Raw genomic sequence first — 17,754 nt, 5'->3', positions numbered from 1 at the left:
GCTTCCTTTAGCTATGAGTTATAGGGCTCTTGGCCTTGAGTTTAGTGTTAACGAATCACAATGTAAAGATGTCTTTAAATAAAAACACACATAAAACAAGGTTATATGTTGATGAGTTGATGAAAACATTGTCACCAGAGGCTCACAGGAACCTAATTCTGTACTTCCCCTAGTAGCAATGGTTTAGTATTCAATAATTATTTGTTGGTGGCTACTTATAAAATCTAACTATCACAGGTACAGTAATGAGAATTAACTATATGTCTTTCTATTCGTATTTCCTATCCTTTCTTACATAAAAATTAAAAATTTCTTTGTACTTTTTGTCTTTGAAAAATATTTCACTAAATAAAGAGAACTGTGATAAAAATCACTTGTGATGTTATGTTACCAATTTAATATACAATTAGGTGTATTAGTTTTAGTATGCATTCAATTTTAAGCTCACCTTTTTATTTTCTATTTTTTGAATATGTAAAACATACACATGGATTAAAAGTCTCACTGTAAAGAAAGTTTTCACTTTCATCCCTATCCCCTCACCCCTTTGTAGTTAACCATTTTTGTGGTCTCTGATTTAACCTTCCAGAGTTGTTTTGTTGTTGTTGTTGTTGTTTTGAGACAGAGTCTCGCTTTTGTTGCCTAGGCTGGAGTGCCATGGCACCATCTCGGCTCACTGCAACCTATGCCTCCCGGGTTCAGACAATTCTCCTGCCTCAGCCTCCCGAGTAGCTGGGATTACAGGCATGCGCCACCATGCCCGGCTAATTTTTTTGTATTTTTGTAGAGAGGGGGTTTCTCCATGTTGGTCAGGCTGGTTTCGAACTCCCGACCTCAGATGATCCGCCCACCTCAGCCTCCCAAAGTGCTGGGATTACAGGCGTGAACCACCGCGCCTGGCTTTGTTTTTGAGACAGAGCCTTGCTTTGTTGCCCAGGCTGGAGTGGTGGCACGATCTTGGCTCACTGCACCCTCCGCCTCCGAGGCTCAAGAGATTCTCCTGCCTCAGCCTCCCCAGGAGCTGGGATTACAGGCGCGCGCCACCACGCCTGGCTAATTTTTGTATTTTTTTGTATTTTTTTTTTTTTGGTAGAGACGGGGTTTCACCATGTTGGCCCGGCTGTTCTCGAACTCTTGGCCTCACGTGATCTGCCAGCGTCGGCCTCCCAAAGTTCTGGGATTACAGATGTGAGCCACCGCGCCCGGGCCAAGAGGTTTTTAAAATGCAAAAACAAATACATATATTTTTGTTTCCCTTCCTTCATTAAACTTTGTTCTTTTTTAAAAAAGAGAAAAAACCCGTATACGTCGGAGGTCACTTTATATTGGTACTGTGAAATCATCCTCCTGTTTTATAAGCCGCGTGTTTACTTATAAGCACTCCATGGTTTAGTCAACTCATTGGAGCAAGCGTTTTGAAGTGTGGCAGATTGACAGTCCGCTTGAAATCAGAATAACTGAGTTCAAATCCTGACTACACCACTTAACTCGTCGTTTCATCTTGAGCAAGTCCTTTACCATTTTTGTGTCTCAGTTTTCTCATCTGTAAAATGAGGCTGTTGTGGAAAAGAGAGTAGACAGCTCATTGGGCTGTCATGAGCAACACATCAATTCACACATTTAAAGTGCTTATGACAGTGCATGGCACATACGAAGCCCTCAAGTTAAATAAAAATCGGGGTAGGTGGGAGCGATGGAGATTTATAACAGCTTCCGGTAAATGTCGAGGCACAGTATTTCCAAAACTTGTGCGAAGTAGGGAACCCAACAGCTCTGATGGCCTCGAAAGAAGGGGGATCCTGTGTCCGGGAAGCTCGGCCGCAGTCCTGCAATGTCTAGGGCAGCGGTGACAGCGCTGCGGCTGGCTCAACGCAGCCCGACACCAGGGAAGACGCTCTGGCCCTCAGTTTCCCGGCGGCAAAGGAGCGCGAGGTGGTCTCCACTTTCAGCCTACTCGGTCCGGGGTTGCGAACGGCTAGGTCCGAGTTGCTGCGGCGCAGGCAGCGGGCACCAAGCAAGGATCTTAACATGGTTGAGAGCGACCCGGGCCAGGGCCGGGGGCGGAGCTGGGCCGGGGCGCGCCCGGGAAGGGGCGGAGCTGCGGCGGTGGCGCCAAATCGCGAATATGGCGCCGGAGCGGCTGCGGAGCCGTGCGCTCTCCGCCTTCAAGTTGCGGGGCTTGCTGCTCCGTGGGTGAGTGGGCTCGGGCAGCTTGAGGCGCGAGAGGGAAGAGCTGGGGCCCGGCTGCCTGGGTCGGCAGCGGGACGCACCGCGGCGGCTCCCCGCGCGCCGAGAGGGGGCTTGACCTTAAATGACAGAGGTCTACGAAGCGGTCGGGCGCGGTGGCTCACGCTTGTAATCCTAGCACTTTGGGAGGTCGAGGCGGGCGGATCTCGAGGTCAGGAAATCGAGACCATCCTGTCCAACACGGTGAAGCCCCGTCTCTACTAAAAATACAAAAATTAGCTGGGCGTGGTGGCGCGCGCTTGTAGTCCCAGTTACTCGGGAGGCTGAGGCAGGAGAATTGCTTGAACCCAGGAGGAGGAGGTTGCGGTGAGCCGATATCGTGCCACTGCACTCCACCCTGGCGACAGAGAGAGACTCCATTAAAAAAAAAAGTTCTAAGAAGCGAGGTGGATCTTGAGGCTGCCGTGCCTTCTTTGGTTTCCCCGACCCATGCGAGGAGTTTTATGTTTCTTCTAGGCAGGCCGAGGCTCTTCTTGCACATGTCAAACTGAGCCCGAGAAGCTGCAACCTGTCTATGGCAGCTGGTTATCAGCATTGTGACCTGGACAGCTCTCAGGCTCCCGGGAAGGTTGCTGAGACATAAGATGAGAGACCCGAGAAAGCCCACTTGCACGTCTGCAGTTGCCACTTTATGTGAAAATCAGGTTTCCTGGGCATATCCGTGTTTTTGAGGACCTATAGAACATATGAACCTTTCCAAGATTTCTCTCATTAAATCTGCTCCGTGTTTTAGAGTTCTATATGTACGTGTGTGTGTGTGTGTGTGTGTGTGTGTGTATATATATAAAATATGTATTTTTTTTTTTGAGTCATGGTCTCACTCTCGCCCAAGCTGGAGGGCAGTGATGCGAACTTGGCTTACTGCAGCCTCAACCTCCTGGGCTCAAGTAGCTGGGACTACAGCCGTGGGCCACCGTACCTGGCTAATTTTTTGTTGTTGTATTTTTTGTAGAGATGGGGTCTGGCTATGTTGCCCAGGCTGGTCTTGAACTCCTGGGCTCAAGTAGTCCTCCCGCCGTGGCCTACCAGAATGCTGGAATTACAGGCGTCAACCATTGCGCCTGACCTAGAACACAATATTTTATACATATTGAAATACCTGCTGGATTGGATATACCTCTCTGTATCAGTTTTTATTGCTCTTGTGTTTGTAGATTTTTGGTTGGTTTTTGTGAGTTTTATGGGACTTTTAACTGTACTTTGGATTAGCAGTGGATGTGCCTTGGGGGAAAATAATGAATTTTGTTCAATTGGTCCTTGACATTTTGAAAGCATGAGCAACTGATGAATTAACTTTCTTTTCGCTTAGAATTTGACCTAATATTAAGCTTTTGTTCATTAATTATTTCAGTCATAAGTATACTTAAATCTGTTAGCTGCAAAGCACTGTGTGGGGTAAGGGGGTGCAAGAGAGAGCAAGAGCTTTGTAGGGGGCAGATAATGTATTCTATTGCTGCGTGACAAATTACCCCACAACTTAGAGGCTAAAACAATACACATTATCTCAAATTTTCTGTGGGCTAGGAATTCAGGTGTGGCTTAGTTGGGTCCTTAACTTCAGGGTCTTTTCACAAGGTTGCAGTCAAGATGGATCATCTCAAATGTTGCCCAGGCAGCATTCGCTTCAAGCTCATTCAGTTGTTGGCAGGATTCAGTTCCTGATTGCCTGGCAGGCTGTTGGCTGGGGGCTACCCCCAGTCCATTGCCATGTGTGCCCCCAACATGGCTTCATTAAGAGAGAGAGTCTTCTAGTAACTCTGAAGCAACCTAATCAAGGAAGTGACATCTTGTTATTTTTTAATTTTTCTTTTTACTTTAAAATTTTACTTTCAAAATTATAATACAGTAAGTTATTCTATCCCTTTTGCTATATTCTATTTTTAGAAACAAGTTACTAGGTCCAGCCCACACTTAAGTGCAGGGGATTACATAGGTGTAACTACCAGGAGTAATGGATTATTAGGGGCCATCTTAGAAGTCTGTCTACCATGGATATTAAATGACTATTTTACAGCTATTTAATCTCAATTGTGAAAGGGATTCCAGGAAAGAAGGGCTAAGAGAGTGTGTGATAAGGTGTACAAATTGCCCTAGAGTCAAGGAAGAACTTCACTGCAGAAGTGGTTTCGGCTGACTGTTAAAGAATGAGCAGGTCTTGGCTGGGCGCAGTGGCTCACGCCTGTAATCCCAGCACTTTGGGAGGCTGAGGTGGGCGGATCACGAGGTCAGGAACCCGAGACCGGCCTGAGCAACATCGTGAAACCCTGTCTCTACTAAAAATACAAACAACAACAACAACAAAAAAAACCAGCCAGACATGGTGGTGCGCACCTGTAATCCCAGCTACTCAGGAGGCTGAGGCAGGAGAATCGCTTGAACCCGGGAGGTGGAGGTTGCAGTGAGCCGAGATTACGCCACTGCACTTCAGCCTGGGCGAGAGAGCGAGAGTCGGTCTCAATAAAGAAAGAAAGAAAGAAAAAAAAAAAAAGAAAGAACAGGACCTGACTAGGTGGAGAGAAGAGTGGGAGGAAATGGCCATATAAAGACCCTGAAGCAGGAGAGTGCCAGGAAGGCCAGGGACATGGTATGAGCTTAATGGGATTTGGCAGGGGCAAGATCCTTATGGCTTTACAGGCTTTGGTCTGTGCTAAGAACTGTCCCAAGATGCAACCAAAATGTATATTATTTTAGGGACTCAGTGGTCAAATATTTATAGACCACCTTCAAGTGTATTTAGAACTCTGTGGAAGGATGGCACAGAGTTCTAAGTTACAGTTTTAAAGTTATCTATAATAACTCAGTTCTCAGTTATCTATAATAAATTGGAGAGATGCAACACCTACACATAAAACAACTAATAAGCAACCCAATATATAGAACAATTAGTGTTATGACTATAACAATAATATGTGAAATGTTAAGTTGTGTGCTACAAATACAGAATGGCATGTAATTAGCTAATTGTTTAATATTGTAATCAGCAATAATATTGATGTGAGGTGTAAAGTTGTGTGCTACAAATACAGAATGGGATGTAATGGCATGTAACTAGTTAATAATGTTCATTCTGATCATTATTGGGATTTAAGTAAGGAATTAATATGATTTTATTTTATTTATTTATTTTTTTGAGACGGAGCTTCTCTGTCGCCCAGGCTGGAGTGTAGTGGCGCGATCTCCGCTCACTGCAAGCTCCGCCTCTCAGGTTCACGCCGTTCTCCCTCCTCAGCCTCCCGAGTAGCTGGGACTACAGGCACCCGCCACCACGCCCGGCTAATTTTGTTTTTGTATTTTTAGTAGAGATGGTGTTTCACCATGGTAGCCAGGATGGTCTCGATCTCCTGACCTCGTGATCTGCCCGTCTCGGCCTCCCAAAGTGCTGGGATTACAGGCGTGAGCCACCGCGTGCCCAGCCGTGATTTTTTTTTTTTTTTTTTTTTAATGATGGTCAGACTCCATGAAGCAGGTGGCAATGCCTTACCATATGTGTATTGTCAGGCCGGAGGGCCTCTTCCATCTTTGTCAAGTGGAGTGCCAACCTCTCCTTTCGTATAACACAAATTCATGTGATTTTATTGAGTTGCTTCTATGATTATATTCAAATGTCATAGTTTTTTAAAGCCTTTTTTTTTTTTTTTTTTTTGAGACGGAGTCTCGCTCTGTCGCCCAGGCTGGAGTGCAGTGGCGCGATCTCGGCTTACCGCAAGCTCTGCCTCCCGGGTTCACGCCATTCTTCTGCCTCAGTCTCCCGAGTATCTGGGACTACAGGCGCCCGCCACCATGCCCGGCTAATTTTTTTGTGTTTTCAGTAGAGACGGGGTTTCATCGTGTGTTAGCCAGAATGGTCTCGATCTCCTGACCTCGTGATCCGCCCGCCTTGGCCTCCCAAAATGCTGGGGTTACAGGTGTAAGCCACCGCGCACGGCCAAGCTTATTTTTTTTTCTTATTTTACAGTTGAAAACAGTGATTATTGGAATTTACTTTGAACAAGTGGATTATCAAATTAAATATATGAGTGTCAGTTATGTTCAGGATATGGTGCTTGACATTGAAACAGATGGACTCTTGCCTTAAATGTAGGGTAGTAAGTAATACAAGGCTACTGTGATATATCAGATCTAAGGTATAGGTAAATGTGATTTTTAACAATTTCAGAAGAAAGGGGAGATTGCAGCAGGTAGAGCTGGTCTAGGAAGGCTTCTTAGAGGAAGGATGTGATTTGAGGCTTTATGTTAGCAAGGCATAGGAGGATGATTTTGTTCAGAAGGCACAGGAAAGATGAGTGCTACTTGAAGAGAGAAGTTAGTGGTTCTTCCTTTCAATGCCAGATTGATGAATGTTTGCTGCTTTTTGGCAGAAAACTTTTAGCCTTTAATTACTAATGACCTGCCTCATTTTTTCTTTCCTTTTCTTAGTGAAGCTATTAAGTACCTCACAGAAGCTCTTCAGTCTGTCAGTGAATTAGAGCTTGAAGATAAACTGGAAAAGATAATTGATGCAGTTGAGAAGCAACCCTGTAAGTAATATTTTCTGATAACTCCTAAATTGTTAATATAGTTCTGCATCTTCAGTTAGATGTATCGATTTAAATTGAAGTTGAGGCTTCAGTAGTAAGATGTCCCAGTGTTATAAGATGTATGCATGGTAGCATTTCCTCCTGAGGGGTAATACCTTTAGTTTATTTTAATTTTTTTTCTTTCTTTTTTGGGATGGAGTCTTGCTCTGTTGCCCAGGTTGGAGTGCAGTGGCGCTATCTTGGCTCACTGCAACCCCCACCTCCCGGGTTCAAGCAATTTTCCTGTCTCAGCCTCCCGAGTAGGTGGGATTACAGGCACACACCTCCATGTCAGGCTAATTTTTTGTATTTTAGTAGAGATGGGGTTTCACTGTGTTGCTCAGCCTGGTCTCGAACTCCTGGGCTCACGCAGTCCACCCGCCTCAGACTCCCAAAGTGCTAGGATTACAGGCGGGAGCCACCACGCCCGGCCTTCTTTTTTATTTTAACTGTTGATGACATCCAAACCTTTAGTTTAGTTGGAACCTCAGGATGATCCCCAAGGGCCCTTTTATAGTTCCTCTCCCCCGGTGGAGGTGTCACCACCATGTTTCCTGCACTTGGCTTCTGATTTTGATCTGGTCCTTTACGGTCACTTTGTCTCTCCTAGTGGCTATTACCATGTCTTATTTAAGTCAGGTACTCCTAAATGTTTGGGAGGAAAAAAAGAAGAGTAAAGTAAGCAGAGCTGCCATCTCCTTGATTTCTTCAGGGATTTTTTTTTTTTTAATAGAATGGCTAGTCATTTTAACTTAATTTTGTAGTCTAAGTTAAAGGGCAGAGACAGTAACTTTTCAATAAAAAGCAATTCTACTAATGCACTGATAATGAATACACTAAACAGAGTTGGAAAGCATTTTACTGAAAGCAAACTATAGAAAATAGACCTTTTTTTTTTTTTTCCGAGGAGTCTTGCACTGTCTTCCAGGCTGGAGTGCAGTGGTGCAATTTTGGCTCACTGCATCCTCCGCCTCCTGGGTTCAAACGATTCTCCTGCCTCAGCCTCCCGAGTAGCCTTCCGATTACAGGTGTGCGCCACCATGCCTGGCTAATTTTTTTTTTTGTTTTGTTTTTTTTTTTAAATTATTATTATTATATTTTAAGTTTTAGGGTACATGTGCACAACGTGCAGGTTAGTTACATATGTATACACGTGCCATGCTGGTGTGCTGCACCCATTAACTCGTCATTTAGCATTAGGTATATCTCCTAATGCTATCCCTCCCCCCTCCCCCCACCCCACAACAGTCCCCAGAGTGTGATGTTCCCCTTCCTGTGTCCATGTGTTCTCATTGTTCAATTCCCACCTATGAGTGAGAATATGCGGTGTTTGGTTTTTTGTTCTTGCGATAGTTTACTGAGAATGATGATTTCCAATTTCATCCATGTCCCTACAAAGGACGTGAACTCATCATTTTTTATGGCTGCATAGTATTCCATGGTGTATATGTGCCACATTTTCTTAATCCAGTCTATCATTGTTGGACATTTGGGTTGGTTCCAAGTCTTTGCTATTGTGAATAGTGCCGCAATAAACATACGTGTGCATGTGTCTTTATAGCAGCATGATTTATAGTCCTTTGGGTATATACCCAGTAATGGGATGGCTGGGTCAAATGGTATTTCTAGTTCTAGATCCCTGAGGAATCACCACACTGACTTCCACAAGGGTTGAACTAGTTTACAGTCCCACCAACAGTGTAAAAGTGTTCCTATTTCTCCACATCCTCTCCAGCACCTGTTGTTTCCTGACTTTTTAATGATTGCCATTCTAACTGGTGTGAGATGGTATCTCACTGTGGTTTTGATTTGCATTTCTCTGATGGCCAGTGATGATGAACATTTTTTCATGTGTCTTTTGGCTGCATAAATGTCTTCTTTTGAGAAGTGTCTGTTCATATCCTTCGCCCACTTTTTGATGGGGTTGTTTGTTTTTTTCTTGTAAATTTGTTGGAGTTCATTGTAGATTCTGGATATTAGCCCTTTGTCAGATGAGTAGGTTGCGAAAATTTTCTCCCATTTTGTAGGTTGCCTGTTCACTCTGATGGTAGTTTCTTTTGCTGTGCAGAAGCTCTTTAGTTTACTTAGATCCCATTTGTCAATTTTGTGTTTTGTTGCCATTGCTTTTGGTGTTTTAGACATGAAGTCCTTGCCCATGCCTGTGTCCTGAATGGTAATGCCTAGGTTTTCTTCTAGGGTTTTTATGGTTTTAGGTCTAATGTTTAAGTCTTTAATCCATCTTGAATTAATTTTTGTATAAGGTGTAAGGAAGGGATCCAGTTTCAGCTTTCTCCATATGGCTAGCCAGTTTTCCCAGCACCATTTATTAAATAGGGAATCCTTTCCCCATTGCTTGTTTTTCTCAGGTTTGTCAAAGATCAGATAGTTGTAGATATGCGGCGTTATTTCTGAGGGCTCTGTTCTGTTCCATTGATCTATATCTCTGTTTTGGTACCAGTACCATGCTGTTTTGGTTACTGTAGCCTTGTAGTATAGTTTGAAGTCAGGTAGCGTGATGCCTCCAGCTTTGTTCTTTTGGCTTAGGATTGACGTGGCGATGCGGGCTCTTTTTTGGTTCCATATGAACTTTAGTTTTTTCCAATTCTGTGAAGAAAGTCATTGGTAGCTTGATGGGGATGGCATTGAATCTATAAATTACCTTGGGCAGTATGGCCATTTTCATGATATTGATTCTTCCTACCCATGAGCATGGAATGTTCTTCCATTTGTTTGTATCCTCTTTTATTTCATTGAGCAGTGGTTTATAGTTCTCCTTGAAGAGGTCCTTCACATCCCTTGTAAGTTGGATTCCTAGGTATTTTATTCTCTTTGAAGCAATGGTGAATGGGAGTTCACTCATGATTTGGCTCTCTGTTTGTCTGTTATTGGTGTATAAGAATGCTTGTGATTTTTGTACATTGATTTTGTATCCTGAGACATTGCTGAAGTTGCTTATCAGCTTAAGGAGATTTTGGGCTGAGACAATGGAGTTTTCTAGATATACAATCATGTCGTCTGCAAACAGGGACAATTTGACTTCCTCTTTTCCTAATCGAATACCCTTTATTTCCTTCTCCTGCCTAATTGCCCTGGCCAGGACTTCCAACACTATGTTGAATAGGAGTGGTGAGAGAGGGTATCCCTGTCTTGTGCCAGTTTTCAAAGGAAATGCTTCCAGTTTTTGCCCATTCAGTATGATATTGGCTGTGGGTTTGTCATAGATAGCTGTTATTATTTTGAGATACATCCCATCAGTACCTAATTTATTGAGAGTTTTTAGCATGAAGTGTTGTTGAATTTTGTCAAAGGCCTTTTCTGCATCTATTGAGAAAATCATGTGGTTTTTGTCTTTGGTTCTGTTTATATGCTGGATTACATTTATTGATTTGTGTATATTGAACCAGTGTTGCATCCCAGGGATGAAGCCCACTTGATCATGGTGGATAAGCTTTTTGATGTGCTGCTGGATTCGGTTTGCTAGTATTTTATTGAGGATTTTTGCATCAATGTTCATCAAGGATATTGGTCTAAAATTCTCTTTTTTGGTTGTGTCTCTGCCCGGCTTTGGTATCAGGATGATGCTGGCCTCATAAAATGAGTTAGGGAGGATTCCCTCTTTTTCTATTGATTGGAATAGTTTCAGAAGGAATGGTACCAGTTCCTCTTTGTACGTCTGGTAGGATTCGGCTGTGAATCCATCTGGTCCTGGACTCTTTTTGGTTGGTAAGCTATTGATTATTGCCACAATTTCAGATCCTGTTATTGGTCTATTCAGAGATTCAGCTTCTTCCTGGTTTAGTCTTGGGAGAGTGTTTGCATCGAGGAATTTATCCATTTCTTCTAGATTTTCTAGTTTATTTGCGTAGAGGTGTTTGTAGTATTCTCTGATGGTAGTTTATATTTCTGTGGGATCAGTGGTGATATCCCCTTCATCATTTTTTATTGCGTCTATTTGATTCTTCTCTCTTTTTTTCTTTATTAGTCTTGCTAGCGATCTATCAATTTTGTTGATCCTTTCAAAAAACCAGCTCCTGGATTCATTAATTTTTTGAAGGGTTTTTTGTGTCTCTATTTCCTTCAGTTCTGCTCTGATTTTTAGTTATTTCTTGCCTTCTGCTAGCTTTTGAATGTGTTTGCTCTTGCTTTTCTAGTTCTTTTAATTGTGATGTTAGGGTGTCAATTTTGGATCTTTCCTGCTTTCTCTTGTGGGCATTTAGTGCTATAAATTTCCCTCTACACACTGCTTTGAATGCGTCCCAGAGATTCTGGTATGTTGTGTCTTTGTTCTCGTTGGTTTCAAAGAACATCTTTATTTCTGCCTTCATTTCGTTATGTACCCAGTAGTCATTCAGGAGCAGGTTGTTCAGTTTCCATGTGGTTGAGCGGTTTTGAGTGAGTTTCTGAATCCTGAGTTCTAGTTTGATTGCACTGTGGTCTGAGAGACAGTTTGTTATAATTTCTGTTCTTTTACATTTGCTGAGGAGAGCTTTACTTCTAACTATGTGGTCAATTTTGGAATAGGTGTGGTGTGGTGCTGAAAAGAATGTATATTCTGTTGATTTGGGGTGGAGAGTTCTGTAGATGTCTATTAGGTCCGCTTGGTGCAGAGCTGAGTTCAATTCCTGGGTATCCTTGTTAACTTTCTGTCTCGTTCATCTGTCTAATGTTGACAGTGGGGTGTTAAAGTCTCCCATTATTATTGTGTGGGAGTCTAAGTCTCTTTGTAGGTCACTCAGGACTTGCTTTATGAATCTGGATGCTCCTGTATTGGGTGCATATATATTTAGGATAGTTAGCTCTTCTTGTTGAATTGATCCCTTTACCGTTATGTAATGGCCTTCTTTGTCTCTTTTGATCTTTGTTGGTTTAAAGTCTGTTTTATCAGAGACTAGGATTGCAACCCCTGCCTTTTTTTGTTTTCCATTTGCTTGGTAGATCTTCCTCCATCCTTTTATTTTGAGCCTATGTGTGTCTCTGCATGTGAGATGGGTTTCCTGAATACAGCACACTGATGGGTCTTGACTCTTTATCCAATTTGCCAGTCTGTGTCTTTTAATTGGAGCATTTAGTCCATTTACATTTAAAGTTAATATTGTTCTGTGTGAATTTGATCCTGTCATTATGATGTTAGCTGGTTATTTTGCTCGTTAGTTGATGCAGTTTCTTCCTAGTCTCGATGGTCTTTACATTTTGGCATGATTTTGCAGTGGCTGGTACCGGTTGTTCCTTTCCATGTTTAGTGCTTCCTTCAGGAGCTCTTTTAGGGCAGGCCTGGTGGTGACAAAATCTCTCAGCATTTGCTTGTCTGTCAAGGATTTTATTTCTCCTTCACCTATGAAGCTTAGTTTGGCTGGATATGAAATTCTGGGTTGAAAATTCTTTTCTTTAAGAATGTTGGATATTGGCCCCCACTCTCTTCTGGCTTGTAGAGTTTCTGCCGAGAGATCAGCTGTTAGTCTGATGGGCTTCCCTTTGAGGGTAACCCGACCTTTCTCTCTGGCTGCCCTTAACATTTTTTCCTTCATTTCAACTTTGGTGAATCTGACAATTATGTGTCTTGGAGTTGCTGTTCTCGAGGAGTATCTTTTTGGTGTTCTCTGTATTTCCTGAATCTGAATGTTGGCCTGCCTTGCTAGATTGGGGAAGTTCTCCTGGATAATATCCTGCAGAGTGTTTTCCAACTTGGTTCCATTCTCCCCGTCACTTTCAGGTACACGAATCAGATGCAGATTTGGTCTTTTCACATAGTCCCATATTTCTTGGAGGCTTTGTTCGTTTTTTATTCTTTTTTCTCTAAACTTCCCTTCTCGCTTCATTTCATTCATTTCATCTTCCATCACTGATATCCTTTCTTCCAGTTGGTCGCATCGGCTCCTGAGGCTTCTGCATTCTTCACGTAGTTCTTGAGCCTTGGCTTTCAGCTCCATCAGCTCCTTTAAGCACTTCTCTGTATTGGTTATTCTAGTTATACATTCATCTAAAGTTTTTTCAAAGTTTTCAACTTCTTTGCCTTTGGTTTGAATTTCCTCCTGTAGCTTGGAGTAGTTTGATCGTCTGAAGCCTTCTCTCAACTCGTCAAAGTCATTCTCCATCCAGCTTTGTTCCGTTGCTGGTGAGGAACTGCGTTCCTTTGGAGGAGGAGAGGCGCTGTGCTTTTTAGAGTTTCCATTTTTACTGCTCTGTTTTTTCCCCATCTTTGTGGTTTTAACTACTTTTCGTCTTTGATGATGGTGTTGTACAGATGGGTTTTTGGTGTGGATGTCCTTTCTGTTTGTTAGTTTTCCCTCTAACAGACAGGACCCTCAGCTGCAGGTCTGTTGGAGTTTGCTAGAGGTCCACTCCAGACGCTGTTTGCCTGGGTATCAGCAGCGGTGTCTGCAGAACTGTGGGTTTTCGTGATCTGCGAATGCTGCTGTCTGATGATTCCTCTGGAAGTTTTGTCTCAGAGGAGTACCCGGCCGTGTGAGGTGTCAGTCTGCCCCTACTAGGGGGTGCCTACCAGTTAGGCTGCTCAGGGGTCAGGGGTCAGGGACCCACTTGAGGAGGCAGTCTGCCTGTTCTCAGATCTCCAGCTGTGTGCTGGGAGAACCACTGCTCTCCTCAAAGCTGTCAGACAGGGACATTTAAGTCTGCAGAGGTTACTGCTGTCTTTTTGTTTGTCTGTGTGTGCCCTGCCCCCAGAGGTGGTGCCTACAGAGGCAGGCAGGCCTCCTTGAGCTGTGGTGGGCTCCACCCCGTTCGAGCTTCCCGGCTGCTTTGTTTACCTAAGCAAGCCTGGGCAATGGTGGGCGCCCCTCCCCCAGCCTCACTGCCTCCTTGCAGTTTGATCTCAGACTGCTGTGCTAGCAATCAGCGAGACTCCGTGGGCGTAGGACCCTCCGAGCCAGGTGTGGGATATAATCTCCTGGTGCGCCGTTTCCTAAGCCCGTCAGAAAAGTGCAGTATTCGGGTGGGAGTGGCCCGATTTTCCAGGTGCCCTCTGTCACCCCTTTCCTTGACCAGGAAAGGGAACTCCCTGACCCCTTGCGCTTCCCGAGTAAGGCAATGCCTTGCCCTGCTTCGGCTGGCGCACGGTGTGCTGCACCCACTGTCCTGCGCCCACTGTCTGGCACTCCCTAGTGAGATGAACCTGGTACCTCAGATGGAAATGCAGAAACCACCCGTCTTCTGCGTGGCTCACACTGGGAGCTGTAGACCAGAGCTGTTCCTATTCGGCCATCTTGGCTCCTCCTCCATGCCTGGCTAATTTTTGTATTTTTAGTAGAGACGAGGTTTCACCATGTTGGCCAGGCTGGTCTCGAACTGCCAACTTCAGGTGATCGCCCACCTCGGCCTCCCAAAGTGCTGGGATTACAGGCGTGAGCCACCGTGCCTGGTGAAAATAGACATTGATACAAAATTATATAACGCTTGTGATAAGAATAAGTGGGGCCAGGTATGGTGGCTCACACCTGTAATCCCAGCACTTTGGGAGGCCGAGGCTGGTGGGAACGCCTGAGTTCAGGAGTTCAAGGTCAGCCTGGCCAACATGGCAAACCCCGTCTCTACTAAAAATACAAAAATTAGCCAGGCATGGTGGCAGGCGCCTGTAATCCCAGCCCCTCGGGAGGTTGAGGCAGGAGAATCGCTTGAACCCGGGAGGCAGAGGTTGCAGTGAGCTGAGATTATGCCACTGCACTCCAGACTGGGTGACAGAGTGAGATTCCGTCTCAGAAAAAAAAAAAAGAATAAGTGGATTTCAAGAAAAGCACATTCTATAAAAGATGGTCATTTTTTCTTGAGTATACCAAAGTTATGAAACATAAGGTGACCCAGGAAGGTAGAGGTTTGGGAACTCCTTCAACTCCTTCAAGGCATTTCCTTTCTACACACTGCTTCCCTCTTCTCCCTCTTTTTTTTTTTTTTTTTTTTTGGTGAGAGGGGGACAGAGTCTCACTCTGTTGCCTAGGCTGGAGTGCAGTGGCGCCATCTCGGTTCACTACAACCTCTGCCACCCAGGTTCAAGCGATTCTTCTGTCCCAGCCTCCTGAGTAGCTGGGACTACAGGTGCGTGCCACCACACCCGGCTAATTTTTATATTTTTGGTAGAGACAGGGTTTCACCATATTGGTCAGGCTGGTGTTGAACTCCTGACCACAGGTAATCCACCCTCCTTGGCCTCCCAAAGTGTTGGATTACGGGCGTGAGCCACCACACTCGGCCCCTCCTCTCCTTCTTCATGTTCTTTTTTGGAAATTCACATCTGTTGAAACATGCCCAAAGAAGCTAGAATGGGGCCACCAATACAATAACTAAACCTCTGTTCTACTGTTTTATGATTTGCAGTCCATTTCAACCATATACTTGGGGGAGTTTTCTGAGACACCTTTCTATTCAAACTGTCAGTAAAACTGTATCAGTATGTTTCCTCTTGCCGCTGCCACACTGCCATAGGGATTCAGGGACCTTTTTGTTAAATACTTAATACCACAAGCATGGACCTGGAAAGAAGAAATGCTCTGCCCTTCGGAAAAAAAGTCTGATATTTATAGCACCCTGAGGATAGAAGTGGGTATGGCTCACTGTCCACTTGATCTTAGCCAAAAGGCTGAGAAGTGCCGAGTTCACTCTTAATGTTATATAGATGCCATTCACTTCAATTATATAGGAAGAAACATACTCCGTGATACAGGATAAATGGTTATTATATCTCATTTTCATTCCTAAAGGCAGAATTTTACATATACCTTTGCTTAAAAAATTCCTTTACAGTTGAAAATTTAGAAAATGATACTTGTCTCATGCCTGTAATCCCAGCATTTTGGGAGGCTGAGGTGGGCGGATCACAAGGTCAGGAGATCGAGACCATCCTGGCTAACACAGTGAAACCCCGTCTCTACTAAAAATACAAAAAATTAGCTGACAGAGCGAGACTCCGTCTCAAAAAAAAAAAAAAAAGAAAATGATACTTGTCCCTGTGTACATTGATTTAAGATGGCACATGGTATTTTGCTTGACAACATATCAAAGTGATTAAAAGAGCCCGGTCTGGAATCAGTTCTGGGTTTTTGTTGCTCTCTATCTCTTCTAGTTTTTGGGCAAAACTTTCAACCTCTTAAAGTTGTATTTTCCCTATCTATAAGATATGGGCATATTAACATCAGTCTTACAGGACATCTACCCAATGGAATAATACTTGTAAATAAAGTACTGAGGATGGTGCCACACATTTACTCAATGCTTAATAAGTGGTAGCTGCTATTGTTACTGTCATGCTAATTGAAACTGAGCAGTTATGATGATAAAGTTATACTAATGTAACCTCATTAAAACTGGGAGCTTAGGGAATTTTTTTTTTTTTTTGAGATAGTATCTCACTCTGTGGCCCAGGCTGGAGTGCCAGTGGCATGATCACAGCTCACTGCAGCCTCCACCTCCCTGGGCTCAGGTGATCCTCCCTTCTTGGCCTCCTGAGTATCTGGGACTACAGGCATGTGTCACCACACCCAGCTAAGTTTTGTATTTTTTGTAGAGATGGGGTTTCACCATGTTGTCTGGGCTGGTCTCAAACTCCTGGGCTCGAGCCATCCTCCTGCCTCAGCCTCCCAAAGTGTTAGGATTATAGGTGTGAGCCACCGACCCTGGCTCAGAAATGTTCTTATAACTAAACAGGGTTTAGAAAATTAAGGCATTTGACTGTATATTAAGGTATTGTAACTTTGAGTGTGGAAAATTAAGGTATTTGAGATAAGGCTTTTGTTATTGTTCTGACCTAAAACTTTTTTTCTCCAAAAACTGTATAATGAGAATCTCAGTATTAATATTTGCAAATTATTTTTGGGAAAAGAGCTATCTGTGGAAAGAACTAATTTTTTTTTGTTTTTAAATTTTGACTTTGAAATTCTCTTTTCAGTGTCATCAAACATGATTGAACGATCTGTGGTGGAAGCAGCAGTCCAGGAATGCAGTCAGTCTGTTGATGAAACTATGTATGTGGGTACAGTTAACTTTTTTCCTCCTTGGAGGTGTTATTGAGCACTTATTTTTAATTATTGTCTTGGAAAATTATTAGTGATCAACATTTCCATAGTGGTTACTGTTGTTATTTCTGTGTGTCTTTTTAAATAATGGCTTTCTTTGCAAACCTCATTATTAAATGACTCATCTTTACTGGTTTTTCCTAGGATTTGAGGTTACAGTGTTGCTTGTACCATTCATTACTAACTTCTGCTGCCTACCCAGCTGGTTGATCTGACTTTTTATTCTGTATGCTACAAATGAGTTGAATTGAAATGAATATTCAGAAGTATAATTTACTTTGCTCTTAGGAAAGTACCATGTCCAGAGAAGTTCAGCAACTTTACTTGGTCACATGGTGAATGGCAAATGAGGGTAGGACCTCAGTTTTGTGACTCCACTATGTCATGTTTTTAGGTTTAAGAATTTATATGGGAGTAATTCTTCTGGGTTTTGTTTCTCTGAATATCCCTCTTTCCTCTTGATATGATACTTCTATACAAATTCATGGCATTTAACTGAAAGGAAAACACTGGAGAAAATAGGCTGAGAGACAGTTTTAACATTGCCATTTCTTTCCTATTTGGGGCAATGGAGATGATTGAAAGGAGTCATTATCTTTATTTTAGTCAGAAGTTATAATCTTTTCCCTGTGAGAACTTATAACTGCTAAAAAAAAAAAATTGAGAAATTGAGGATTTTTAATTTTACCCTTGCAAACTCATTTAAAATACTATAGTGTGACCAGATGCAGTGGCTCATGCCTGTAATCCCAGCACTTTGGGAGGCCAAGGTGGGTGGATCACTTGAGGTCAGGAGTTCAAGACCAGCCTGGCCAACATGGTGAAACCCCATCTCTACTAAAAATATAAAAATTAGCCGGGTGGTAGTGGGGCGCACCTGTAATTCCAGCTACTTGGGAGGCTGAGACAGGAGAATTGCTTGAGCCTACGAG

At 43.3% G+C, this 17,754-nt stretch overlaps 1 protein-coding gene and 1 non-coding gene across 4 annotated transcripts in view; one reads left to right on the top strand and one right to left on the bottom strand.

Moving 5' to 3' along the window:
• Positions 1 to 2,084: 2,084 nt before the first annotated feature.
• The window catches only part of POLE2 (DNA polymerase epsilon 2, accessory subunit), a 50,018-nt gene continuing 34,348 nt past the window's right edge, over positions 2,085 to 17,754 (top strand). For 2 of the 3 annotated variants that reach the window (XM_054530637.2, XM_054530636.2), the window contains exons 1-3: positions 2,085 to 2,193; positions 6,664 to 6,764; positions 16,696 to 16,771. In XM_054530637.2, coding sequence (XP_054386612.2) covers positions 2,126 to 2,193; positions 6,664 to 6,764; positions 16,696 to 16,771 — 245 coding nt within the window. In that variant the 5' untranslated portion in view covers positions 2,085 to 2,125. The remainder of the gene's footprint in view (positions 2,194 to 6,663; positions 6,765 to 16,695; positions 16,772 to 17,754) is intronic. The other variant, XM_024231956.3, reaches the window with a different exon arrangement.
• Positions 5,684 to 5,805, bottom strand: LOC112128943 (U6atac minor spliceosomal RNA). The gene has a single exon (XR_002911385.1). It is a non-coding gene; the product is annotated as a U6atac minor spliceosomal RNA (small nuclear RNA).

Source organism: Pongo abelii, chromosome 15 (genome assembly GCF_028885655.2).
Source record: "Pongo abelii isolate AG06213 chromosome 15, NHGRI_mPonAbe1-v2.0_pri, whole genome shotgun sequence".
NCBI classification, from domain to species: Eukaryota; Metazoa; Chordata; class Mammalia; order Primates; family Hominidae; genus Pongo; species Pongo abelii.
Note: the sequence above shows the minus strand (reverse complement) of the source record. Positions and strands in the feature narration are given on the sequence as shown.